Source organism: Canis lupus, chromosome 38 (genome assembly GCF_003254725.2).
Source record: "Canis lupus dingo isolate Sandy chromosome 38, ASM325472v2, whole genome shotgun sequence".
Lineage (NCBI taxonomy): Eukaryota > Metazoa > Chordata > Mammalia > Carnivora > Canidae > Canis > Canis lupus.
In genome coordinates this window covers 17535872-17562440 of record NC_064280.1, presented here as the reverse complement: position 1 = coordinate 17562440, position 26569 = coordinate 17535872, and the positions used below count along the sequence as shown (strand labels likewise).

General features: G+C 40.6%; 2 protein-coding genes across 6 annotated transcripts in view; one reads left to right on the top strand and one right to left on the bottom strand.

The window, feature by feature from the left end:
* Nucleotides 1–21232, bottom strand: BROX (BRO1 domain and CAAX motif containing). 5 transcript variants are annotated; one of them, XM_025420943.3, is made up of 13 exons: nucleotides 20953–21232; nucleotides 18422–18538; nucleotides 15652–15758; nucleotides 15216–15312; nucleotides 12685–12780; nucleotides 11015–11087; nucleotides 9520–9625; nucleotides 8716–8805; nucleotides 6423–6508; nucleotides 5338–5419; nucleotides 4876–5026; nucleotides 3663–3822; nucleotides 1–2675 (listed from the first exon to the last, which is right to left on the bottom strand). In XM_025420943.3, the coding sequence occupies exons 2-13, from the start codon at nucleotides 18520–18522 to the stop codon at nucleotides 2589–2591; spliced, it is 1236 nt and encodes a 411-aa protein (XP_025276728.1). In that variant the 5' UTR covers nucleotides 18523–18538; nucleotides 20953–21232; the 3' UTR covers nucleotides 1–2588. The 5 variants fall into 5 exon arrangements, with proteins under 5 accessions (XP_025276728.1, XP_025276729.1, XP_048962936.1 ...); XM_025420944.3 differs by lacking the exon at nucleotides 20953–21232 and adding an exon at nucleotides 20476–20626; XM_049106979.1 differs by lacking the exon at nucleotides 20953–21232 and adding an exon at nucleotides 19882–20030.
* Nucleotides 21233–21338: 106 nt separating this feature from the next.
* Nucleotides 21339–26569, top strand: part of AIDA (axin interactor, dorsalization associated) — a 32931-nt gene continuing 27700 nt past the window's right edge. Inside the window, exon 1 of the mRNA XM_025420946.3 lies at nucleotides 21339–21616. Coding sequence (XP_025276731.1) covers nucleotides 21507–21616 — 110 coding nt within the window. The 5' untranslated portion in view covers nucleotides 21339–21506. The remainder of the gene's footprint in view (nucleotides 21617–26569) is intronic.

The window sequence follows — 26569 nt, the reverse complement described above, 5'->3', positions numbered from 1 at the left end:
TGAAACTGTAAGTAAAATTAAGATTTATTTTCATAAATAAAAAGATAATTCATTATACAAACACCACTTTTAGCAGAGTTATGTTAGCTGTCATTATCCAGTTCAAACGAAGTATGAAATGTATGCATAGTTAACACAAAGTTACATTCCTCTACAGCCTTCATGCAACTGCTTTACATTTGTTAACTTCCCAAAATTTCCAACACCATTTTAAAGAATATGACAAATACTGGGGGATTCTAGTCACAAAGCGTCACTTATGCTGAGTCAACATACTATTACTTGCTCAGGGGCAAGTTGCCAATTACTGATTTAAAGTAATACCAGTATTTCCTGCATTTTACAGAAGCACTGACCATATGACAAGGTTTCATTCCATATATGGTAGTATAAGTCACAAAAATGTCAATGTGAAACTTTAGTGAACTAGGTTAATAAACACTAGTATCCAAGATAAATAGGTCCTATAGGCCAAGAGCAACAAGCTGGCATCAAGTATCGTTTAAAGTTTTGTCAGTAAATGGCATACAGCAAACCAATGATTTTGTAGTAGCACACAAAATATGGTGAAATTTAATTAAAATTTTTCTATACACAGCAAAACAAATTAATTGTCTGTCCAGTTATTATTTCACTTATAATCCGCAGCTTCAAATATTATACGTTATACAGTAAGGGGTAACTAGCATTTCCATACATTTTAAAAAAACCCTCACTGATTCTATGTATTTTCAAGAGTGAAAACTAGGATTTAAGTGATCATTTATTTGAACACAATATTGATTCAGTTAGGCATAATCTATTTTTTAAGTGTATTTTTTTTTTGTAATCTCTATAGACAACGTGGCACTTGAACTCATGACCCCAAGATCAAGAGTCATATGCTTCACCAAACTCAGCCAGCCAGGCGCCCCTATTTATTCATCATGAAATGTTTATTTCAGCACTTTATGCAGATTTTACTTATTTGTCACAGGGCTGCTGTGTAGATTCAATGGTTTATCTACTTAAACAGGTTTTTTTTTTTTTTTTTTTTTTTTTAATTTATGATAGTCACAGAGAGAGAGAGAGAGAGACAGACAGAGACAGAGACACAGGCAGAGGGAGAAGCAGGCTCCATGCACTGGGAGCCTGATGTGGGACTCGATCCCGGGTCCCCAGGATCGCGCCCTGGGCCAAAGGCAGGCGCCAAACCGCTGCGCCACCCAGGGATCCCTGGTTTATCTACTTATGTGTTTAGCAGAGGGCCTGGCACATAGTAAGCTCCCAATATATACTACTATTATCTCTATTAAGTGAACCAATCTGTTAGGATTGGAAATGATAGAAAAATTAGATAACACTCAGAAGAATCATCAAAAGATAAACCTACAAGTGTGTGACTTTTGTTATAGTATTATGCATCCACTATTTCCCAAATGCATGTATATGCTAAACTAATCATTTCAGATTGTACAGTTTTTAGATCATACTGTATGTCTGCTCTTATTTTGTCATGACCTTTGGCCTAAAGCAATACGATTAGGATAGGACATGTATACATATCTATTAGAAAGCCATATATAAACAATGCACACTGAAGTCAGGTAACGAAGGCATTTTACCATAACTTCTGTTATCAAAATGCAGTTACCAGTGTAACTCAGGACAACCTATCTCATTTAGGTTTAAAGTTTCTTCTTCACATCATGCAGTATCTCACTTCTGCAAAAACATTTTCATCCTGTGTTAAGAGCTATCACAAAGTTCTGTCCTCTAAATGAAAAAAACCCATTAGGAAAGGTAGCTGTAAAAATCACTATATGTTTATTGAGACTGAAATAAAGTGCAGGGCTACCAGAAGAGGAGTATTTTTTTTTTTTTTTAAGATTCATTTATTTATCTACGTTACCTCTATGTCCAACATGGCGCTTGAACTCAGAACCCCACGATCAAGAGTCACATGCTCCCTCCCACTGAACCAGCCAGGCACCCCTGGAGTAAGTTCCTAAATGGCCTCAAAATACCTATGAACAGTGATACTGGAACAAATTATAGCTTCTTACATATGTAAGGAATTTGGTATGAAGATTTTCTGATCCTTAACTGTAAATGATTTTCCCACCAGAAAAGATAATGGACTCAGAACATAACAAGTCTGTGAGACAACATAATGGTGAGGGGGGAAAAACTCTGAAAAACCAACTCCTGTCATTCTTCTGGTGTCAAAAGATGATAAACTTTTGTGTGTGAAGACAGAAAAAGATACCTGAAACCACATGATTCTGGCCTGTAATACATTAACCAAAACTTATTTCTACCCAGAGTTCGGAGACAAAAACCAACAACCTAATATGCCCTTCAACCTAATATGCACAATAAAATCCTTACATGTTGTCCTGATTGAAAAGGAGTCTGGAAACAAAGCATGAGACATCTCTACTATATTAAAAATCAAGAACAAATAAACTGAAGGCAGATTCCCTCTGAATGTACTAAATCATTCTACAGGCTTCAGACAAAACACTTCAAGAAATAGGAACTGAACTTCCACGGTTTATCTCATCCACTAGTAGAGAAATTCAAAGTGCACATTTTATCAATGTACTTTAGGAGATGGAGCACCCTGTGTCCTTCTGAGGTTTGATATCTGGCTCTTTCACAGGTTTCACCGTTTCTTCTGGTTTGGATTTGGTCTAGGGAGAAAGAGAAATACAGTGTTAAGGGCATAAACTAAGATTTGGAAAACATACCCAGAAATTTGGAAAACAAAATACTCTATCTTTTCCACCTTAGACTTTTAAGAGATACTGTATTAAATTACACAACACTGAGATTAACAAAGTTGTTCCAGAAACTATGTTATCAATTCAAGACATAATCAGAAAGCAACATTTCAGTGAAGAGGAGACACTTGATGGGTAGGCAAACATCAAGCTAATGGTGCTCTTACTCTGAGGAGGGAGAAACTGAGTGATCAATCTATGCATGCGGAAAATACCTCATGATAGTTAACAGGCTACCTCTTACAGCATTAATTTGGGGTATAAAAAAAGTCATTTTAAGTAATAATGGTTTTAGAATGGGGGAAGAAATTATATTTAAAAAATTATATTATGAAATTGTATTTAAAAATTCCAAGTAAGGAGCTATGGCTGCTTATTAATTTCCATTCCCTTTTTTTCACAGACCCCACCTCTTTTGGCAGTCAAGCCTCACATTTTCCACTTAACCTACTATTTGATTTCATATACCTAGATATACTTAGATATAAAGTGAATAAACCAGTCTTCTTTTACTCCTGAATGATTTCATGGAATGTTGAAATTAGGTCAAATCTTCAAATACCCTGCGGTATGCTAACTCAAAAACAAAGTATTGCTATAGCAATATAAACATGGATAAGCCATCTGTTTTAGACCTCTTCTCCCACACTCTTCTGAAAGGAAGCTCTGATAAACTACAGAAAGGCAAGATAATGTGTTTGAAAACAACCTCAATTATGTAGAAAATCAGAAGATAATTAAGGCCTAGAGATCTTCTCTCTGAGAGTTCAACAACACACATTACACCACTGTTTAGACAAACATATATTTCTATGTAAGTAGAGAAAAATATCAAATTGTTAATTCTAAATTCTTTTTGAACTTTAGTGAACAAATGGAAGAAAGCCAATCTCATACACTGTCATCCTTGGGTCTTTTGGTGAGATCAAATGCAGCCAGTGTGTCTGGTGTCCAGTGTGCACTTGTAGGAGGAAATTCAAAAGGTACTGGCTCTACGAGACCATAATTTGCTTTGAGTTCCAGCTGTGGGGCTTCTGTTGGAATTTTTTGAAAGTAACTGCAAAAAGCAATTTAAACAGCAATTCATTCATTCATCAATTACTTGAGCATCTACTATGTTCAAGGCCCTGTACAAGAGAAAAGACAACTTAATGATGAGTAAGACAGACAAGATTTTCCTGCCTCACGTAGTTTGCGTGAGTGGACGAAAAGTTGTTGACAACAACGCAACCTAACCAAAGCTATGACATGTCACGTGCTGTAAGAACACAAAAGTGATGCAATTAACCCCAAAGCTGGGGGGCAGGGTTGGTTCAGGAATGCTTTCCGAGAGAAGTGATAGAAGTTATACTAGGTATGTTTAAGTGACAGTGCAGAATGTATGGGCAACAATGTAAAGATAAAAGGGGGACAAAATTGGGTAGCCCGGGTGGCCCAGCGGTTTAGCCCCGCCTTTGGCCCAGGTTGTGATCCTGGGGACCCGGGATCGAGTCCCATGTTGGGATCCCTGCATGAAGTCTGCTTCTCCCTCTGCCTGTGTCTCTGCCTCTCTCTCTCTCTCTCTCTCTCGCTCTGTGTCTCTCATGAATAAATAAAATCTTAAAAAGGGGGGGACGACAAAATTGATTCTACCAACCTACACAGGTGGTGATCTACAGTTTGAACAATGCTGACTTAACAATGGAAAGCTGCTTCATAGGACTGCGCAAGACTGACAGAAAACCATCTCCCCGATTTACAGGCAGCTGCAACCAGAGGGAGATGAATATGCAAAGGGAGCAAAGCCATACATAACATACGGTGGAGAAACAGCAGGGAGGTGAAGCAAAGAGAAAATTAAGACACTATAAGTGAGCTGTATGTTAGTAACTAAAGTTCAAATTTTAAAATCTGCTTTTATATATCATCAGAAGTAGAATAAAGTCAGGTCCAACACAAGGGAATTTTATCACAATTGAAAGATAAAATTAGAGTTAAATGCAATCTGACATAAAGTCTTTGGGGGTAGAGACTAACAGAAAATGTGACATCACTGACATAATAAATATTTAAACATTATAAGTATATATACTGTATTAACATTACTAAAATAATACCGAGCTGTACACACATAAATCCATTTTCTCTCTGACATTTCTCGAGGGTATTCTTCACAAGATTTCCAAGTTTCCTAAAGAATAAGTGTCCTGAAGGTTTGACTGTTGGCCCAGGTCCTTTGGTTTCTCCATATTCTTTGCACAATGCTTCTGCCTTTGCATAAACTGCATGTGAAAGGAATATAGAATCATTGGATTATAATTAACTACTGACTATACTAAAAAGGCTTTAAATCAGAGATCATAAGAACTTTTCTGCTCCTTACTTAGTATGACAGTATCAGTAATAGAGTTAAGGGGAAGGGGGTATTTTCTACAGGTTTTTTGGTTTTTAAACTTTGTTTCTCTCCAGTTCCCTTACACGGACCCATTCTCTTTCATGAACTCAGCCAGAATCTCTTTTAACTGCTTATTTCCTTTTATGATAAAACATTTGTTTTTAAAAAGGGAGTTAATATTCTGGCAGGAATACTTACATTTTTCTGCTTCTTGGAGAGACCTGATTGCTTCACCACATTTATCACTAGCCAACAAAGTTTGACCATGATAACAGTAAGCCTGATAAAGAAACAAATTTTTATTCATTCTCTCCACAATTATGCTTTCTGCTATCATTGTTTTATATACGCATCAGATGAATTACCGCCTTTGTCCACTGTTGTAGGTTATCAATGCTAGCCCTTACACTTCTTTACTAGAGGCACATACTGTATGTCTGCTCTTATTTTGTCATGACCTGTAAGCTTCCCCCAATTTCTGGAACTATAAAAGGTGGGATTATGTTAAACTGTGAGCCAAACTAACTTTCTAACTACAGGCTGAGAGCAAAAAGCATTCTGAATAATGAAATCTTTCTACAATTTGGGCACAGCAGATAAAGGAAGGAAATCATGGTGCTAATGCAGAAGGACGGGGAGGGAGGATTCTAAGGTTAATGACTAAACAATTTTCAAAAGAAATCTTATCAGCCTGTAGTAGGACACATGCTCACTCTTTAAACATCTGTCTCAAATGCAGGGATTGCACATGGTCCAACACTGTATGCTTGAAAACAGATTTTAAGGTATAAGAAATAAAAATATCTACCTGGATCCAAAAAAGGTGTTTGATTATGTCTCACGTGATATTCTAAGCAACAAACAAGTAAGTTTGTTTGGCGGGTGTAAGAGACTGGTAACTTCTCAAAGAGTGCTTAGTAATGGTTCTGCACAGATCCAGGGGACATATTGGGTGGAACGTCTAAAGATGAGAATCAGTAAATACCTTCTTCAACGTGTAAGATGAAAGGAGAGACTTCTCATTAAGTACGTGGAAGGTTCCAGCCTAAAAGTGGGTTTCACTCAAATAGTAATTCCACTGCTATTCGCCCTTCTACAGTTCACATCATCTCTTTCCACCCACTTGGGCTCACAATGGCTGCACTGTCCCTGAACATTTACTGAGACATTACTGTCCGTTATTTGTAAAATGCCAATTAAGAGCCTGACAAGATGACAGACCTAGCACTCGAGGGCCTGGAAAGATAGTAATTTACATGGTTTTTCAGATTATAAATACTTACATAAGCTGTGTAGAAACACATTTTCAAGTGAAGATATTTTCTCCATTTAGCAGAATAAGCAGGCTCCAAACTGGATAAAGTATGATCTAAAGTTACATTTTAAAAAGCAAAATATAATTTCACCCTGATTCACTAGAAGACTTTTAGATCATGTGTTCAGATGCTAAAAGCAGAATGCCACTCAAGTCTAAAACTCAAGCATTTACACAATTTCTAAAAGCTCTGATTTAAGTGATTTTCCCTTAACTATATTTAACTACATAATAAGACTGCCTAAACACCACGGCCCGTCTTTTGACGGTTAATGTAACATGTTTAAAATAATGATAAAAATAGAACTTCAAGATAAACATAAAATACATACATTTTACTATCTGTTTTTTAACATTATATAATATAGCAATGCACAGCGTAGTCACTCAAGTCAGAAACACAGACACTCTCCTTACCGGCCCCATCATGGCAACACTGAACCTTGCCTAAGACATACGTTCACATCCTGCCAACTTCTCTCTCATCTGTTTTTCTCCCGCTTCTCACTTCACAGTCTTTGTCAATACTTCCACCACTTCCTCCATAGACTATAATCACTTCTTCCTAAATGCTAAGTGGAGTCAGTCTACTAGTCCTTCACTAGGAACCCACTTCTCATTCTGCAATTAGAGGGACTTTTCTTTCTTTTCTTTCTTTCTTTCTTTCTTTCTTTCTTTCTTTCTTTCTTTCTTTCTTTCTTTCTTTCTTTCTTTCTTCTTTCTTTCTTTCTCTCTTTTTTTTTTTTTAAGATTTTATTTATTTATTCATGAGAGACACAGAAAGAGAGAGAGGCAGAGACACAGGCAGAGGGAGAAGCAGGCTCCATGCAGGGAGCCTGGTGTGGGACTCGATCCCAGGTCTCCAGGATCACGCCCTGAGCTGAAGGCAGGCGCTCAACCGCTGAGCCACCCAGGTGTCCCAAGAGGGACTTTCCTTAAATTCAAATCCAGTCAAGTCAGATTTGCTTCATATATTTTAATGGGTTCAATTATCTACCAAACAAAAGCCAAACTTCTTAAATAGGCTTACAAACCAATTCAGGATCTCATACATGCATACTTTCCTAACATTTTCTATCACTCGCCCTGTGTTTCAGCTGAGGCGTCTGTTACAGGTCCCAGAATGTGCTAAATTCTTTCCTTTCTCTGTACATACTACAGAATGTTCTACGCTTCCCATATGGTAAAGCTTCCTAGCAAACTTAGAACTTCTATTTGTGTTTGAGTAAGGCTCAAACGCTACTTTCCCCTAGAAAGCCTCCTCTAGAATGCCTAGATCCTTTAGGTTTTTATTTCACAGCTGTTAATAACATCTTATTTTATGCTATAATAATGTAGCTATGTGTTCCCAGACTGTGAATCTGTTCTACTGATCTTTGTATAGCTAGAAACTAAAACAGTAACCACCCTATAAGTAGAAACAAATTCACATTTCCTAAATAAGTGATGAAAAGAGGGACCCTACAGGTGGCTCAGCAGTTGAACACGTGCCTTCAGCTGAGGATGTGATCCTGGAGTCCCAGGATCGAATCCCATATCAGGCTCCCTGCATGGAGCCTGCTTCTCTCTCTCCCTGTGTCTCTGCCTCTCTCTCTGTGTGTGTCTCTCATGAATGAATAAATAATATCTTAAAAAGCAAAAGAGTGAATGAAAAGAATAATAGGCTAATGAGAAGACCTAAGTTCTAGTCCCAACTTCACGCCTCTAACAGTTAAATTACAGGTTAATTTTCTGGAGTTCAGTTTCTTTAATGACAGCATCTATAAGATTATTATTAAAACAAAACAAAAATTCAAAGCTAAAACACCTGTATAGTTATTACATACAACTTAAGACTGCACTGTCCTTTCCATTAAAAATTATGCAGCATATTAACTGTGAACAGCTCTCATTCCTTCAAATAAAATAATAAAATAATGCAGATATTATTCCAGTTTTGCAAATGACGAAACAATCTGAGAACCTTTTTGTTTTGCTTGTTCCCTATTAGGCGAGGAGTTTAAACTGCAAATCTAAAGACTATAAATATGGGCCACCTGGGTAGCTCATTGGTTAAAAATCTGCCTTCGGCTCAGGTCATGATCCCAGAGTCTTGGGATCAAGACCTGCATTAGGCTCCCTGCTCCGCAGGGAGTCTGCTTCTCCCACTTACCCTCCCTCTGTGCTTGGTCTCTCCTCTCTCAATCTTTCTCAAATAAATAAATAAATCTTAAAAAAAAAAAAAAAAGATGATAAATATAACGACAAACTTATAAACTCACCAGCTTTTTGATAGAAGTTGGCAGTTTCATATGCCAGGGCAGCAATAAGCCCAGGAGCATGTTTCAGTTCAATGGCTCGAGCAATTGTTACTATAATCAAAGCACAACAAACTGAATGTATACTTAAGTCCACTTGCATTCACACTAAATTAGTTATTGTAGCAAAAGACAGCCCAACAATCTATTTGGAATTTTAATAGTTTGTTAAGAATTTTAACATGAAGAGTAAGTTACAGAAAATGCAAACATAAACAGAACACACTGAGCTTGCTGGTTCTGATACCATTTCTTTAAATCGCTAGCCAATTACTAGTTAATCACAAAAACTTACTACTACAAGATAGCATGTCAGAGGAAAACAAACACTCCCAGGGCACTGGGACCTGAAATAAAGAAAAGCCAAAAGCCTACAAACTTTCTTTACTGGTTTTACTTGAGTCTTCATTTATTTCCAGGTCATGGAAAGGTGAAGATTGAAAAGCAGGCCAAACAGTGCAAGAGGAAAACCAACGAGTAAGGCAGAGAGGAAAAGAGGAGTTACAGAATTAATCTGATGTTGTCAGAAATGGCATGACCTCAAAATCCTTTTTAAAAGAGCCATTAAATTGCAAGGCCTTTTCTTTTCCTGCTAAGTATCCATGAAGTTGAATGCTGAAGGTGTGACTTGTTCCTCACTACAAATTTCTCAAATGTGAGACTCAAATACAGCTAATTCTGATTAAAAAAAAAAAAAAAATAGATGCCAACAGATTCCTCCAAAAAAAAAAAAAAAAAAAAAAAAAAATCTTACAATATGTAGGATACCTTCTTGAGCTTCAGCCTGACACTGGACAACATAAGCTTCTAGAAGTCGTGCCTCTAAGTCCCTCCCCTTTTCTGCAGGTGTAATAAGCTTTGGGATCTGACTTTCCTGAGAGAAAAAAAAAACAACAACAAAGAAACCACATTTTATTTTAACCCAGTAGTTAAAAATGAACAAAATGGAAGTTATGAGACATACAATTTGGGGATTTAACAGAAATTCAGGGGGTGCCTGGCTGGGTCAGTTGGTAGAGCATGTGACTCTTGATCTCAGGGTTGTGAGTTCAAGCCCCATGTTGGGTGCAGAGAGGACTTAAAAATAAAATCTTGGGGTGCCTGGCTAGCACCCCAGTTGGTTAAGTATGGTTAACCCAGTTGGTTAAGTATACAATTCTTGGTTTTAGTGCTGGCTGTGATTTCAGGATCCTGAGACCAAGCCCCCCACATGGGGCTCTGTGCTCAGCATGGAGTCCGCTTGGGTTTCTCTTTCCCTTTCCCTCTCCCTCTCCTCTCCCCTCCCTTCCCATTTTCTCTCTCTCTAGAATAAATACATCTTAAAAAAAAAAAAAAAAAGGATAAAAGAAAAATAAAAAATAATGAAATCTTAAAAAGTCTTTAAGAAAAAAAAATCCTAAAAGAAGAAAAACTCAGGACACCAAAATTGTGAAAAAGGAGCAATTATTAAGCTTATAGATTAAAAGCTCTCACATACTAAAATTTTTAAAGCCTCTCATATGCATCTGCAGAACTCAAGTCAAAATAGATAGCTTAGATACACAAGTTCTATTTTCATCTCAGAAAATGTTTAACTGAAAAAGTAACCAAAGTTCTCTTTTGCATGACACCAGAATTATTCACTCATATTAATAACCGTAGAGTAGAAAGAGGTCTACAATGCTACAGGTAACTCAGGATCATAGGTTTTTAATCACTGTAAAAGCATCTTATTTTATCATGAGACAACCCACCATTGGCCTCTAGAAGGTGTTTCGTAAATAGTGGTTTAATTAGGATGAGGTGGGGGTCGTCTTGATCACTAAACATATCAGTCTTTCTCCTAATCTCTATCACATCTTCAGATTTAATATAACCAGTGGGTACCTACTGCCCCTCTAGTGTTTTTACTGAGATACAGAGAATACACTCAGAAGTTCAGTTTTGCAGAATCATGATTGATCCTGGCAACTGCTACAAGACCACAATGAGAAATGGTAAGGAGAGTAAATTTTTGCTCTTTGTTTTCTTCTATCTTTACTGAAGAGACACAAAAATAACCAGTGAATTATGACTTGAATTTTCTAATCATAAAATTCACTGATGATTTCCTAAAATGAAGATACTTAATATTCTAATTGGCTGCCATCATCAACAAGGTATTTAACAAAACACATAATAGGTTCTTTTTACGTAGTGAAGTTAATTTCTTCCTCCATCCCCCAAAGAAAGAAAAATTATTCAAGAACTAAAGCAATACAGATATATTTTATTGTTATTTTACCTTTAAATGTTTAAAAATCCCCGCTGCAATTTTTAGGCTTCGATGGACTTCTTTTGCTTCATCTTCTGTTATGCTTAAAGATAGTGGTTACATTAGTTAGATGATGAATCCTGTTTCTTGTACTAAAACCAACTACTACTATATTTTCACAAAACCAAATTAGTCATTTGGTTTTTCTCCCTTTTAAAAAAATCTAATTTGACACTTAAAAAAGTAACAAACACACATGAAAAATATCCACAGAAGATACTACAAATGAAAAAAAGAGAGATCCTGTCTATAGGTTTTGGACAAAGGCTTCTTGTTGTTCTTTCCAGATAATCTTCTGTGCATTAAACAAGCACAAAATATTCCACACTTAATGCATGTATATGCTTAAAAAAGATACATACACAATATTCATTATTCTACTCTTGTTTTAGTCACCTAATTACTTTAAAAATAACTTTACATTTGTACATATAATTCAACTTTATTTTACTTGTAAGATTTTATTTTTAAGTAATCTCTAACCCACTGTGGGGTTCAAACTTACAACCCTGTGATCAAGAGTTGTATGCTCTATTGACTGAGCCCACTAGGTGCCCTGACAATTCAATTTTTTTAACTTTATTTTTAAAAGATTTTTTTTTTTTTTTTAATTTATGATAGTCACAGAGAGAGAGAGAGAGAGAGAGAGAGAGGCAGAGACATAGGCAGAGGGAGAAGCAGGCTCCATGCACCGGGAGCCCGACATGGGATTCGATCCCGGGTCTCCAGGATCGCGCCCTGGGCCAAAGGCAGGCGCCAAACCGCTGCGCCACCCAGGGATCCCAGATTTTCTTATTTATTCATGAGAGGCACAAACAGAGAGGCAGAGACACAGGTAGCAGGAGAAGCGGGTTCCCTGCAAGGAGCCCAGTGCAGTACTCGATCCCGGACCCCAGGATCACGCCCTGAGCTAAAGGCGGATGCTCAACCACTGAGCCACCCAGGTGTCCCTTATTTATTTTTAAAGATTTTATTTTTGAGTAATCTCTACCCCCAATCTCTACCCCAGTGGTGCTCGAACTCAAAACCCCAAGATCAAGAGTTGCATGCTCCACAGACTAAGCCAGCCCCCCTCAACTTTATGTTTTTTTTTTTTTTCAACTTTATGTTTAAATGGCTGTATTATATGCACGTTCAGATGCACCGTAGTTGGTAGTCTCCATGTTTATATTGTTAACATCAACTTTTACTATTATAAAAATTGCATCTTATTTTATTTCACAGTTCTTTAATCCTTCAAAACATTATTCACATCTTTGTATTTCTTTTTGAGTTGTCTATGTCCTTCGTTTATTTTCAACTGATTTGGTCTTTTTCTTTCCTTTTCCATTATAAAAACAATTTGTCACATACATGCAATTTTTTTGACCATCTGTCATTTGTTTCTTAATTTTGCTTATGGTACTTTTATGCAGTCAAATATTTTATTTTTTCCATTTCTTGGTTTGGGGTTTTATTTGGATAGACCTTCCTCATGACAATATTAGTATTTTTTCCCTTTTAACACTGGGCTCCATAATTGATACTTAAAACACCAACATTATGACATACTTTTTTATCAAGTCTAGACTTTTTAATAATGAATCTCTATGCATTTGAAAAATAACACATATGTATATAGCCCTCCCCTTTAGACTTACTTTTCTTTTCCAGCCAGTCTTGAAGCATATTTGGTATACCATAAAGCTACATTAAATCCCATGGAAATTAATTCAAAAACAGCATCCTGCTGGGCACTAGAATTATAAACACAGGTGTCATTAACTTGTCAGTTATGTCAATTACTATGACATTGCTATATGAAGACCACTGTATATCCACTCAGAATTATAAAAGAGCTATATGCTAATTCTAAAAATGAAGAAAATAATCATGTTTTTTTTTTTTTAGATTTTATTTATTTATTCATGACGGACACAGAGAAAGAGAGAGAGAGAGAGAGAGAGAGAGAGGCAGACACACAGACAGAGGGAGAAGCAGGCTCCCTATGGAGAGCCTGATGTGGGACTCAATCCCAGGACCCTGGGATCACACCCTGAGCCGAAGGCAGACGCTCAACCACTGAGCCACCCAGGTGTCCCCCTGAACAAACTCCTCAAAGCAGTTCTACCCCACTGAAAAAAATTTTATGCATAGTTTAAAAGCTCCTTTTTAGCATTCAGAACTTTCAAATGAATTACATCTGGTGATGTCAGGCACATCATAATTTATAAGCTTACTTTAACTACTTTCTTCTTTTATTTTTTTATTTTTATTTATTTATTTATTTATTTTTTATTTACGATAGTCACAGAGAGAGAGAGAGAGAGAGAGAGAGAGAGAGAGGCAGAGACATAGGCAGAGGGAGAAGCAGGCTCCATGCACCGGGAGCCCGATGTGGGATTCGATCCTGGGTCTCCAGAATCGCGCCCCGGGCCAAAGGCAGGCGCCAAACCGCTGCGCCACTCAGGGATCCCTACTTTCTTCTTTTAAACTACTGTTTACTTTTACTTTAAAGATTTATTTATTTATTTATTTATTTATTTATTCAGATAAGATACACAGAAAGAGGTAGAGACATAGGCAGAGGGAGAAGCAGGATCCTGATGTGGGACTTGAACCCAGGACTCTGGGATCATGCCCTGAGCCAAAAGCAGATGCTCAACCACTGAGCCACCCAGGCATCCCTAAATTTGCCTTTAAATCATATAAATTACCAAAACTATCATGTTAAGTCTTAAGAATAACTCTCTCTCTTTAGGTTTCATTTATTTCAGTTTGCCTTGCTCCCAAACACTCCATTTCTATTGTACACATCTTAGTAATCAGAATACAGTTGAAAAAACATTTTTCAGAATAGATATATTCACAACACATTTTCTACTGAGTAAGTAGCAATCAAAGATAAAGTAGCTTAAAAATCTCAGATATAGAGAATATTGGATATGACTCCTGAAGGCCTTCATCACCTAATTCTTCACTGTCTCATAAAACTGTGTTGCAAAATGCTGTGTCACAAGTAATCAAAATTTGGGATGGTGTGCAAAAGGATGGAATGCATGTAATGCAAACACTTTAGAATCTGCCAAAATTTTGTGATGTAATAATGACAGAGGTTTGACTCTAAAAAACATTCTTAAGAAAAACGTTCCTCAATTTTAGATAAAGTACAAAGGGGTCACAAAAAGAAAAACCTAAGTGAGGACTCAAAAAACCTTAGCATCCCAGAATAAAATCTGGAAAGAATCCACAGTCCCCAACAAGGAAGGAAACTAACAATTTACTAAAACCTATTATATACCTGGCATTATTTGAGTCACTTAACATAAATTTGCCTGTTTTGCTCCTCACAAAAGTCCTGTATCTGTAACCCCAACTGAGTTGAAGAAGCAGGTGTTCACATAGTAGGAGACCTGAGATTGCACCTGAATACGTAGGGATTCAAAGTCCACTGGACTCCTTCCACTGCAATGCCTGCCCTGGGTCTCTTGGCAATCTTCACTTCCTTCCCTTCTGACTTTATACAATTTTCTACAGCAAATTGAGATCAAGATACATGGTCATTTAAATAACACAATGGTGTTTAAAAAAAAAAAAAAAAAGCTCAATATAAATTTAGCATGACTACAATGTTTTCTGTTATAACTAAACCTCTTATGATTAGTTTCAAGTGAGTGATGAGAAAGTTTTGAGAGGAAATTTTTTGAAAACAGCAAAACAGTGAAGAGAAATTCAGGAGAAAACAGAACTATGACTCCAAAGAGTATGGAGCTGGGGTAGAACCAGGGACAAAAGAGACTGACCAAAGACATCTGAACTATCCATCAGAAAAGAAAACTAGATGAAAAGCAAAATTCTGTTCTCCTGGAAGGCAGGCAAGGACTAAAAGATAGATTTGGGTTCCAAATTCTCAAACCTTTCTTTGTGTGTTATTAATAAAGCCAAGACTGATCAAGTCTGGTTGACATTTATATTGATTATCCCAAAAACAGATTTGGCCCAGAAGAAATAAATTGTATTTTTACTTAATAGAATGTATTAGTAGTTTAGGTCAAATATTTTTAACCAATTTCCTGATAAGGTAAAATGCTAATCAGATATATGTTCTATTTCTTCAAATACAGAGGCTACGGGTTAACCACTGGCTAAACAGTTACAAACGGCTTTCGTCTACTACTGTTAGCTTGCCTACCTTGGAACCTGTCCTTGTAATGTATCAGTCCACTTGAAATTTTGAATATATCGTAACTTGCTCTCTTGGGTAGATTCATCCAATGAATTTATGAAACCTATAAAAAGGTACGGCATTTCAGTTTTAGAAGAAATATACCAAGTATTCTGTTTAGAAATTTTTTCAGATAATGACTTTTCCAGACACATAAAGAAAACTACCTAGACCCTCCCTCCCTTTCTAAGGTAACGTAATGTGAAATATGTACACATTTAATTTTCAAAAAGTTAGAAGGACCAATACCACCCTGACATTCTCATGTCTCTGAAACTCAAGTATACCAAAGAATACAGCCTAGAAGACTAAACTATTCAAATTTGTAAAATCTAAGAATTAAATGTGAATTTCTACAGAGTTGTTTTTTTTTAAAACTCTGAAGTTCCCATAAATAACTAACCTTGTAAAAGTGAAAAATAGGAATCTGCTGCATTCTTCATCATTTCTGGATTACAGCTCAAATCAGTGAAGAGTTCGAGCAGTCGTGCTCTGGATGATCTCAAGTCACTTATATTAGACAGAAAGAGGTAGTAAAGTTAAGTAAACTGCATTATGATGTAAAAGTGGCTTAGAAGTTTCTATTGTAAAAGCTTTAAAATAATACACATGCACACACTTCCTCTAAGGTATTATTACTGAGAGTACATGGGAGTGAATTTAAATAGGATAGACAACTGAAGGTAAGTGAAATTTCTAATAACATTGTTTTAAAAACTGTACTAAAATAAACTAAGTCTAATATAAGGGGCAAATCATGTATATAATTATGTAATAAAAATACACAGCAAGTTATAATTTTTAAAAAACCAAACACAAACATTTAAGATGGGAGAAGAGAATCAAGAACAAGTAAATTAAACAGACCAGTTCAGAATGAAAGTTTCTTGAAAAATGGAAATTTAACATGTTTATGCAGTTTTAGCATCTCCTTAAAAATCTCAAAACTTGACATATCAATATACTTTATTAAGTAGAAAACTCTATTCTTGAATTGCATTCTATAATCCAACATACACATCAAGAGTGTGTGAGAACACACGGCCACTAGTCATTTTAAAGGTGCTCTCTTATCCCCATTTTCCCTTTACGAAAGTAAACAATAAATGTTGCAGATCCACCAATTCCTTCTTAAAATTAGTCTCTTCTCTCTTTATTCCACTAACACTAAATTTTCCAGGCTCTCTTCTTACCTCTAAAAGTTCCTTTCACATGTTTTCTGTGTCCCCTTTCTATTCCTACCTTCAAAAATGTTTAGTCTTTGGCTTTCCCCTCTTCTCTTTTGAGGTCTCAATTTTACATCCAATCTGAGATCACCATCATCAGCACTAACTTGGTTGGCTTCCAGTTCCACATACAATTTCAGAAGGCAACTTGTTTAACAAGGGTTCAGAAATCATACTGCAAGGACAATGACTGAAGAGAAGACGCTTGCGTGTAAATGACTAAGGAAAGACTACACTTAAGTTGTTAGTTGGAGAGACTGGGGACTGTATACCCAGAACTTAGGAGGTGCCTGGGACAAAGCACATACTCAAAGTTCTTTTTTGAATGAAATAGTAACATTTCAAATATTTTAAGATTTACACGGGCTATAATGTAGCAGTATGTTTAGAAGAAAGAAACTGAAGTGGTCTGGATGGAATGTTTACTCGCTGGTACAAGTTCCATGAAGGCTTATTCCAAGGAAGTACATACCAACAATTGCACACAGATGACCAGAAATAGGGCTACCTCATGAATTTGTCATTGTTATTTAACTAGAAGCTAGGCAAGAGTAATTCCTGGACTAGGGGGGAAAAAAAGTTGAATTCTTAAGGCCTATTCTAGATTCAGAGTTTACTAGCTATTTCTGGGTAGGCACTCAAATCATCTGCAACCCAACTGTGTAAAGTTATATCTACCTTAAAATTACAGAATATCAGAAAAAAATGGTACCTTAGAAATACCCATTTCAGGCTGTCCATTTTATAGATAAGTAGGCCCAAAGAAGTTAAGGGACCTGCCCAGTGCTACAGATAAAACAATTAAGTGGGAACCAACCTCTAGCTCAGATCAGGGGTTGGCAAATGACAACCCATAACTTGTTTTTGTACAGCCCACAGCTTATTTTGTAAAAATGAACAAAGAAAAATATACAACAGCAACTGTATTTAGCCCCACGAAGCCTAAAATGTTTACTACTCAGCTCTTCACAGAAAAAGTCTGATAACCTCTGATCAAAATAAATAAGCCAGTTTTCCTATCATTTGTTCTAATTACTTCTTTCCACAAAAAGCAGCAACATTCTCAATTTACCATACTGGTCCCATCATGGTTCTGTATTTCATATAGGCTGAATCCTTTTCCACTTCCCACAGCAAATTAGACACTCTGACCAGTTGACTCCTCTGTGAAATATCTCCTGCATAATCTGTTTCAAGCTGCTCTACTCACTACCCCTAGAATAAAAGTTTTTCCTGACAGAAATGATTTTCTCCTGTCCATTCTTAACAGCCTAAATCAAGTATCAGCAAACCTTTTCTGTAAAGAGCCTGAAAGTAAATATTTTAGGTTTTGTGGTTCATAAAGTCTCTCCTGAAACTACCCCACTCTGCTATAGGAGAGGAAAGCAGCCAAAGGCAGCCACACACAATATATAAATAAATGTAGTGAGGTAACGTAGCTGTGCTCCAATAAAACTTTATTTACAAAAATAGGCAGTCGGCCAAACCTTGATGACAGTTTGCCAACTCATGAACTGAGCCACACAATTTATTTAAACTCCACCTCAAGTCCTTTCTCCTATATGAACACTGTAAAGCCTATTTCAGGTTATTGGGATCTCTCCCTGCTCAGAACTCCATGAAGTTACTATCTGGCTAATCAACTATCCATACATATACAGCTGTGTGTGAAGTCTCTTGTACAGTTGTAATATATACCTTAACTCTTTTATTAAGATTGTTATAGCCTCTCTGGGACTCACCAATCTAAAATTGAGGACTGCAGCCTAGACGACTGCCAAAGTTTAAATAATCTAGGATTTCACTCTTCACAAGTCATTTATAAGTTTATAAGGAATCTAAGGGTAGGGTAATGTATTATATACTTCTATATTGCCCATGACACCTAACAAAGTACCTTGTATCCAAAAGTGGCTCCATCAGTATCTGAGATGGACTAAAACTAACCTGCAAATTTTTGAAGCGGCAGGACCAGCAGCTACACCATAGTAGTTAAAAGCAACGGGAGCTGTGGCTTTTAATGGGTTCCTATGAAACCAATGTGTCATTTTCTCCAGCTGTCTCCTATAAACGTAAAAGGATATGCATAAAAAAAAATTAGAAGTTTACCAAACATATACACATACAATAAAAGCATATATATGCATACATGACATACACAGGTACAGATAATCCTTATATAGACTGCTAAGGTTACCTGAAATAGGTTTTATTTATTTTTTTAATTCATTTATGATAGTCACACACACAGAGAGAGAAAGAGGCAGAGACACAGGCCCAGGGAGAAGCAGGCTCCATGCACCGGGAGCCCGACGTGGGATTCAATCCTGGGTCTCCAGGATCGCGCCCTGGGCCAAAGGCAGGCGCCAAACCGCTGTGCCACCCAGGGATCCCTGAAATAGGTTTTAAATTAACTATTATTTCCAACACAGGATTGCCGATGCCAATTCACTGGTTACAGCCCGTGTTTCCACAATAAATATACTTCCCGCAGAATAGCTAATAGAAATCGGAACTTCCATGAATAAAAAAACACAATACTTGATCAATAACTTCTATAAAACCCAAAATACTCGAAAAACTACCTAAGTGAAATGCCAACTTAAAAAGAATAGTCCTAAGGGCTCCTGGTGGTTAAGTGTCCGACTTTTGGTTTCAGCTCAGATCATCATCTCGGGGTGGTGAGATCCAGTCACGAGATGGGCACCAGATGGGCTCCACACTGAGCCTTGAGCCTGCTCAGGACTCTCTCTCTCCATCCCTGAGCCCCTCCCCCTGTAAACACTCTCTCAAGTAAATAAATAAATAAATTCCACTCCTTTGGGCAGCCGGGGGTGGGGGGGCTCAGCAGCTTAGCACCTGCCTTGGGCCCTGGGTCCTGGGTGTGGTCCTGGAGACCTGGGATCAGTCCCACGTCAGGCTCCCAGCATGGAGCCTGCTTCTCCCTCTGCCTGTGCCTCTGCCTCTCTCTGTGTGCCTCTCATGAATAAATAAATAAAATCTTTAAAAAAAAAAAAAGTTCCACTCCTTTTATGGAGGAAAAAAAAAAAAAAAAGCGTGTCACTTGCCTCCAAGTCCTTGGGTAGATAATGCAAACACAGGAAGGTCTAGCAGAACATGTAAATGTGGCCAGTAGATTCCGGGAAGTCAGAGACAAGAAATCCTGATAAGGTTTAATTTACTTAAAGGCATCATACAATGTTGTTGATGCACTTTTCTTGGGGGGGGGGGGGGGGGGGGCACACAACCGTAGGCTGCACGGTGTACGAAATACCTCCTCGAGCACCTCCCTGAGAATATTTATGTGGGAGAGCACCAGAGGGCCGATGCATTGTATACTCAACGAAAAACTGAGCGAGTTCACTTATGGCTCAAGACATTTAACAAGTTCTTTTAAGAATATTTACGATCTTCAGGGCAGCCCGGGCGGCTCCGCGGGTCAGCGCCGCCTTCGGCCCAGGGCGTGACCCTGGAGACCCGGGATCGAGTCCCACGTCGGGCTCCCTGCGTGGAGCCTGCTGCTCCCTCTGCCTGTGTCTCTCATGAATAAATAAATAAAATCTCAAAAAAAAAAAAGAAGGAATATTTATAATCTTCTAAACATCCGTGTAAACCAGCTTTAGAAGTTAAATCAATACAGCTCTTTGTACGTGCACATCAACCAAGCCTTCCGGGGAGAATGGCACACCAGACTTGATTTCGTGACCGCAAACTCCCTACAAACACCCTTTCCAGGCGGATTTCCACTTCCTGGACTCGGCCGTGGGGATGTTTACTCCAGGAACCAAGAGGGCTTAAGAGCCGTACTCTCCGCCCGGACCCCACCTTGCCCCTTCCGAGACCTGCCATTCCCGTTTCCAGGAATTTCGCAGGGTGGGGACGACAGCGACACAGCCTCCCGCAGGGGCAAGGGTGCCCGCGGGGCCACCTCCCCGGCCTCCGATGACCGACGGGCTGAACGGGACCCCCGCTGGCGAGGCCCTGGCCCCCCAGGAACCTACCTGAGCGCCACCCCCGAGCTCCGAGCGCCCACTTCCGGTTTATCCCCCGCCTCTTCCGGCCGAGCCCCGACCCCCGGGGGCGGCGCGCGGCGATACTGCGCAGGCGCCAAGCCTCGGCGCCTCTGCTCCCACCAGGCATTTTCGTGGAAAGCCGATAGGTTCCGCCCGGGAGAGGCGGGCAGCCGACGGCGGACCCAGCCTCCCCCCCCCCCCCCCCCCACTTAGCTTTAGTATCCCCGCTGCCAGCGGAGACGCGGGCACGGGGATTCGGCGAACCTCACTGTTCATACGGTCGATTCGCGGCGCCGACGTGCATTTTCTTTCAAGGCATTAAAAGCAGACTTTTTTTTTTGGACCACTCTCCGGGAGTCTATGGAGACTGCACAGGGGGGGCGGGCCCTGCCGCTCGGGGCTCCGGGGATAACGCCGGGGGGCGGGAGTGTTCCTGGGAAACGCCCATTCTCATGACAGACTTACCGGGTTTCTCGGGAGTCGGTGCGGCCGTCTTCCGGAGGGAAGAAAGGCAGGATCCGAGTCGGCGGACGAGAAGGGGAGGGAGGCCGAGCCCGAGCGGCCTGCGCCGAGCCGCGGTCACGTGGCCCGGGCCGCCATGACAGCTACCGAGGCGGCAGTGCGCGCCGCGGAGGGGCGGGGGCGCCCCGGGGTCGCGCCGTCCCTGCGCCCCGGCCCGGCTCCTCTTCCGCACTCTTCTCTGCGAGCTGCTGCAGCGTCTCCTCCGGGGAGGAGGAGCGGCACGCGGCGCGGCCCCGCGAGCCGGAGAGGGACGCCTCGGTAGCGATGGCGGCCCTCGCGGGAGCGGGGCGGGGCGGGGCGTCGGGGGCGGGGCCGCGGCGGGGCGGGCGCTTCGGAGCCGCAAAGTTTGGCTGCGGCTGCGAATGGGCTTGGGCGGCTCCTCGGCGGGTGGCGGCGGTGGCCGGAGCGGTGCGTCCTGGCCCTGCTGATGTCGGGGCCGGGCCCGGGGAGGATGGCGCCCTAGAGCCCGGGCTGGCGGGGACGGGCGGGCGCCGGCCATGTCGGAGGTGACCCGCAGTCTGCTGCAGCGCTGGGGCGCCAGCTTCAGGAGGGGCGCCGACTTCGACTCCTGGGGCCAGCTGGTGGAGGCGATAGACGAGTATCAGATGTGAGTGAGCGGGCGGGAGCGGGCCGGCGGGGTCGCTGCCCGGGGCGGGGCCCCCGCGGGCGCGGCCGAGCTGCCCTGCGGACGGCGGGCGCTGCCCGGGCTTCGCCCTCCCCCGCCGCCTCCCCCGCCGCGGGGCCGGGTCCATTCAACAGGTGGCCCCTCCCTCCCGCCCTCGCAGGCCGCCCCTCGGGGGCCTGTGCCCCGGGTCCGCCCGGAGGGATGCTGGCGCGCTCCCCGCCCACGCTCCGCGGATGCGTGGCCCCCGCGCGGGCCGGTGCTCGCTGCTCCCGGGCGCGGGGGGTGTGGGGGGGCGCCCCGCCGGCCGGCGCTGGGGTTCCCGCCTCCCCCCCACCCCCCCCCCCCGGCCCCGGCGCCCCTTCCCCGCCCCCCTCGTCCGGCCGAGCCGCGTCGTCGCAGCCCACCTCGACTCCCTTTCGGTTTCTGGGACTGTTATTTGCTCGGCCGAGTGTGTGGCTCCCACCCACCCCCTCGCTCTCGCTCTCGCTCTCGCTCTCGCTCGGTTGCTTTGGGTGGAGCCGGCGCAGGATGTGAACGGCGGAGAGCGGACGGGATCCGCAGACCGCGCGCGGGCCCCTGCTCCCGCGTCGCATGTCCGGCCGCGGGGGACCCTCTGGGTACCAGTTTCTTTGATCTTTGACCCGAGGTCCGATTGCTTGCAGCCTCGCTGGCTACGCCCCGCCACCCCGCCCCTCCCGAAAAAAAAAAAGAAGAAAAATCTCCATGCTTACTTTCTCGCACCTTTTGCTGCAAATAAGAACTGCCTGCTGAAATGCAATCGGGGGCAAGCTGCTGCTGCTGCTGCCGTTAAATTGCTTCTTGGTTGAGGTGTGACGGAGGTCAGCATCCTCTTGAGTGATACCTCCCCCCCACCTCCCCCTGCTCCAGTGTCTTCTGGAAATAATATGCGATGGAGACCTGGAATCTTTAAGTTGGTTTTCCTTTCTCTACCGTAGCTACTTGTTTCCATTTGACCATTAAGATCACTTAAGCGTGCAGGAGTTTTGTACTCCACGGTGCTACTGACTTGTCGTTTCAGAGATGACTTTCTGAAGTCATCCCGCCCCCCCCCCCCCCAAAAGCCGAGCTCTGGGCCCCATGCTGCCAGGTGTAGTAACAACTACTAGCGTTGGTCTTGCATCTTCATGTGATCTCACTCGCTTCTGCAACTACTTAGTGAGAAAATGAGTCTCATTTTGCAAAATGAGGAAACTGAAGCTCAGGTTAAACGGATTAACGGGGGGTCCTAAAACTACAGGACCTGAAATCGGGATTTTTTTTTTTTTTTTACTCCAAATCCTGACTGCTCCCTTAATGCTTAAGACACTTTTTATTTTTTTAAGATTTTATTTATTTATTAGAGAGAGAGGCAGAGGGAGAAGCAGGCTTCATGCAGGGAGCCCCACAGGGGACTCGATCCGGGGTCTCCAGGATCATGCCCTGGGCTGAAGGGGCTAAACCGCTGAGCCACCGGGGCCGCCCTTAAGACACTTGATTTAAGGTGCTTGGGTAAGTGAATTGGACAAATGAGGTTTCCTTCGTTACCAGGGAACTGCCTTAACCATCCCTTAGCCAGCTGGTGAGCACCTGTGTATGCTCATTCCGCATGTGAACTAGAATCGCATACCCCGAAATGTAAAGCTGCCTTCACTTGCGATGCGGTGGGACCTAGCAGCTGTTGGCAGTCCGCAGCAGACTTCACAATGGAAAGTGAAGAATACCGTGTCCAATTGAAATTACAAAGGAAAATTGAGTGTGCAAGATGTTTAGCTGGAATTTCTAGAAACATCTCAATGAGAGTAATAGTCACATGCAAATCTATTGTTGGACCACAGTACTGACCTTTGAACTTCACCATTCAGAGTGGTTCTCAGATTTTAAAAAACGCCAGTGTCAAATCTGAGGAGTAAGAATTGGCTTTAAATTTTGTAAACACGTAGGCTACATATAAAGCGAGGTTGGATTTAAAATTAACATATTCAAAAGTGAAGGCAAATCGTCTTTTTAATATCAGTTATCTGTTTGGGAAGAAAGGCTGCAGAAAAGAAGGCCATTTGGGGGCAACTAAGGCATGTAGAAAAGAATGGACAGTAGTGACCGAACGTTGAGAGTGAAGGAGGAAGAAGTCTAAGATAATTGGCGTTTCTAATGGGGTAGGCCGCAGGACTTTATAGTCCTGCAACAGCAAATTTATAGGAGAAGGGATGTCGGGGAGGAAATAAGCATGTTTATACCATCACAGTGTAAGAATACTATAGCTTAAACAATGTCACCATTCAACAAGTGAGAGCAGGGAATATAAAGATGATGAATATTTGATTCCCACCCTCAAAGCCCTGAGAGTCTAATGGAGGATTTTAAAGTTTTGCTTTAAAGGTTTTGCTGTTATGGAAGTATGAAGAGAGTATGTGCTACCACACACTACATACTGTTTCCAGGAGCGTGCTTCTCCCTTAGGGCTTTTGTACTTTTTCTGGAAGATTCTTCTCTATCTGCTTGGCTCACTTGGTCACCTCCTTCAGTCTTTGTACATACAATGTCTTCTCAGTCCTCTGGCTACCCTACTTAAAAATGCGAAACCTGTTATCCACTCTCTTGCACATTCTAGTCACCCCTCCCCAATCCTGCTTAATTTTCTTTCATAATATTTATCATTTAAAATACAGTATATGTTACATATTCATTTGGCTTATTGTGTCTCCCCACTTGAAGGTAAACCCTGAGAGGGCAGAGTTGGAGGTGTTGTCCTGTTCTTTACTGTATACTTAGTGTCCTAGTGATGCTAGACTGTTGTTATGTAATTGTTTCTTTAGATATTATATATTCTTTTGAATGAGTATGGATTCAGAAGTATGCTGTGGGAGCATTGAGTCGAAATTAAAGTGCTGTTGGAAGATTTAAACGAATATGTCGAAACTAGAATTGCTAGCCAAAGTATATGTGGTCAGTTGAAAACAATTCCATGAAAAAAAATTTAATAAAAAAAAAGAAAATTCAGGCAGCCCCAGTGGCTCAGCGGTTTAGCGCCGCCTTCAGCCCAGGGCGTGATCCTGGAGACCTGGGATCGAGTCCCGCCTCCAGCTTCCTGCATGGAGCCTGCTTCTCCCTCTGCCTGTGTCTGCCTTTCTCTCTCTGTCTCTCTCATGAATAAATAAATAAAATCTTAAAAAAAAAAAAAAATTCCGTGAAGCAGGCCAGCTCTTTCAGCAACCTGGGGATACATGACCCCTAACTTATGGTAGAATGGTATGGACTCTTTTGCTCAGAATCAGATATTTCACAGGATCAGTGGTGAGGTATTAATCTAGCACATGGATCCTCAATAAATATTTGTTAAATGAATGAGTGGGTTTGAAGACTGAATAATACTTGCCCTTAATCATCTTTCCTATGCCTTCATCAGTGCTACTCAGAGTGGGTCCACAGATGGGTGCTGGTCTGCAATAAGATAAAGGAATTGAGATCTAAGATTTACTAAGATTTAGAAACTTTATAGCAATTTGACATCTCCATGAGAGTTTTTATTGAATTTATACAAGTGTTAACTTGGAACAGATTGGGGAAAGGACTAGTTAGTTCTTCACTATGGATAGTTTGAGGAGCACTAATTTCTGTTATCTATTGTGTGGGGTTTCTTTTTGTTTTTAAGATTTTATTTATTCATGAAAGATAGAGGGAGAGACATAGGCAGACTGAGAACCAGGCTTCCTGCAGGGAGCCCCATCACGCTCTGAGCCAAAGGCAGCCACTCAACCACTTGAGCCACCCAGGTGCCCCTATTGTGGGGTTTCTTTCAATCACTTGTTTATGTCTCTAAAGTATATTTTAAACTCCCTCTTGAGAATAGTGCTGTTTGACCTATAGGCGTCCTTGGAAGAGGAGATTATTCTCTAGAGAAGAATATTTGAGAGGTTTCTCACCTTTCCTAATGTCATCTCTTTGAGCTACTCATCTACTATCCAAAGCGTGTGGATTTTCCCTCAGTGGACAAAATCATGTCTTGCTTTGTCTTAAAATGGTGTAATCATTTAGGGATTTAGAATTTTTTTTTTACCTAGGTCTTTAAAAAAGTTTTTTAAAACAGTAAAACTTACATACCATAGAATTCACCCATTTTACATATACAATTCAATGAATTTTTAGTAAATTTACTAAGTCGTATAACCATCACTACAATGAAATTTTATAACATTTCCATTACCCTGCAAAGATCCTTTGTGCCCATTTGCAATCACTCCATATTCCTGCTCCAGCCCCAGGCAGCCACTAATCTAAATTCTGTCTTTAAAGTTGTCTTTTCTGGATATTTCATGTAAATTGAATCATATAAAATGTGATCTTTTGTATGTGACTTCTTTGATTTAGGATGTATGTGTTTGAGGTTCATCCATGTTGAACATTATATGAATACTTTGTTCCTTTTGTCTGCTGAACAGCATTATGTTGTATGAATATACCACATTTATGTATCCATTCACTAGTTAAGCGGTTTGAGTTTCTACTTTTTTTACTATTATCAGAAATGCTGTTGTGAATATTCAATGTAAGTTTTTGTGTGCATATATATTTTCATTCTTTTTGAGTGGATATCAAAGAGTGGAATTTATAGTTAAATATTGGTAACTGTGTATTTTTTTCTAATGTGTACTTTTTGAAGGAAACTGCAGTATTATCCAGACTGGCTGTTCAAGTTTACATTTCTGTCTCAGTAGTGTATAAGAGTTACACATTCTCCACCTTCATGTATTTGTCATTGTCTTTTCTATTATAGCCATTCTAGTAGGTGTATTGTGTACGTCACTGTGGTTTTAATTTGCCTTTCTCTTATGACTAATGCTGAGCAGCTTTTCTTAGGATGCTTATTTTTCCCTCTGTAAATCTGGTTTGGGAAATGTCTTCAAGTCTTTTGCCTATTTTTTTTTTTTATCAAGTTGT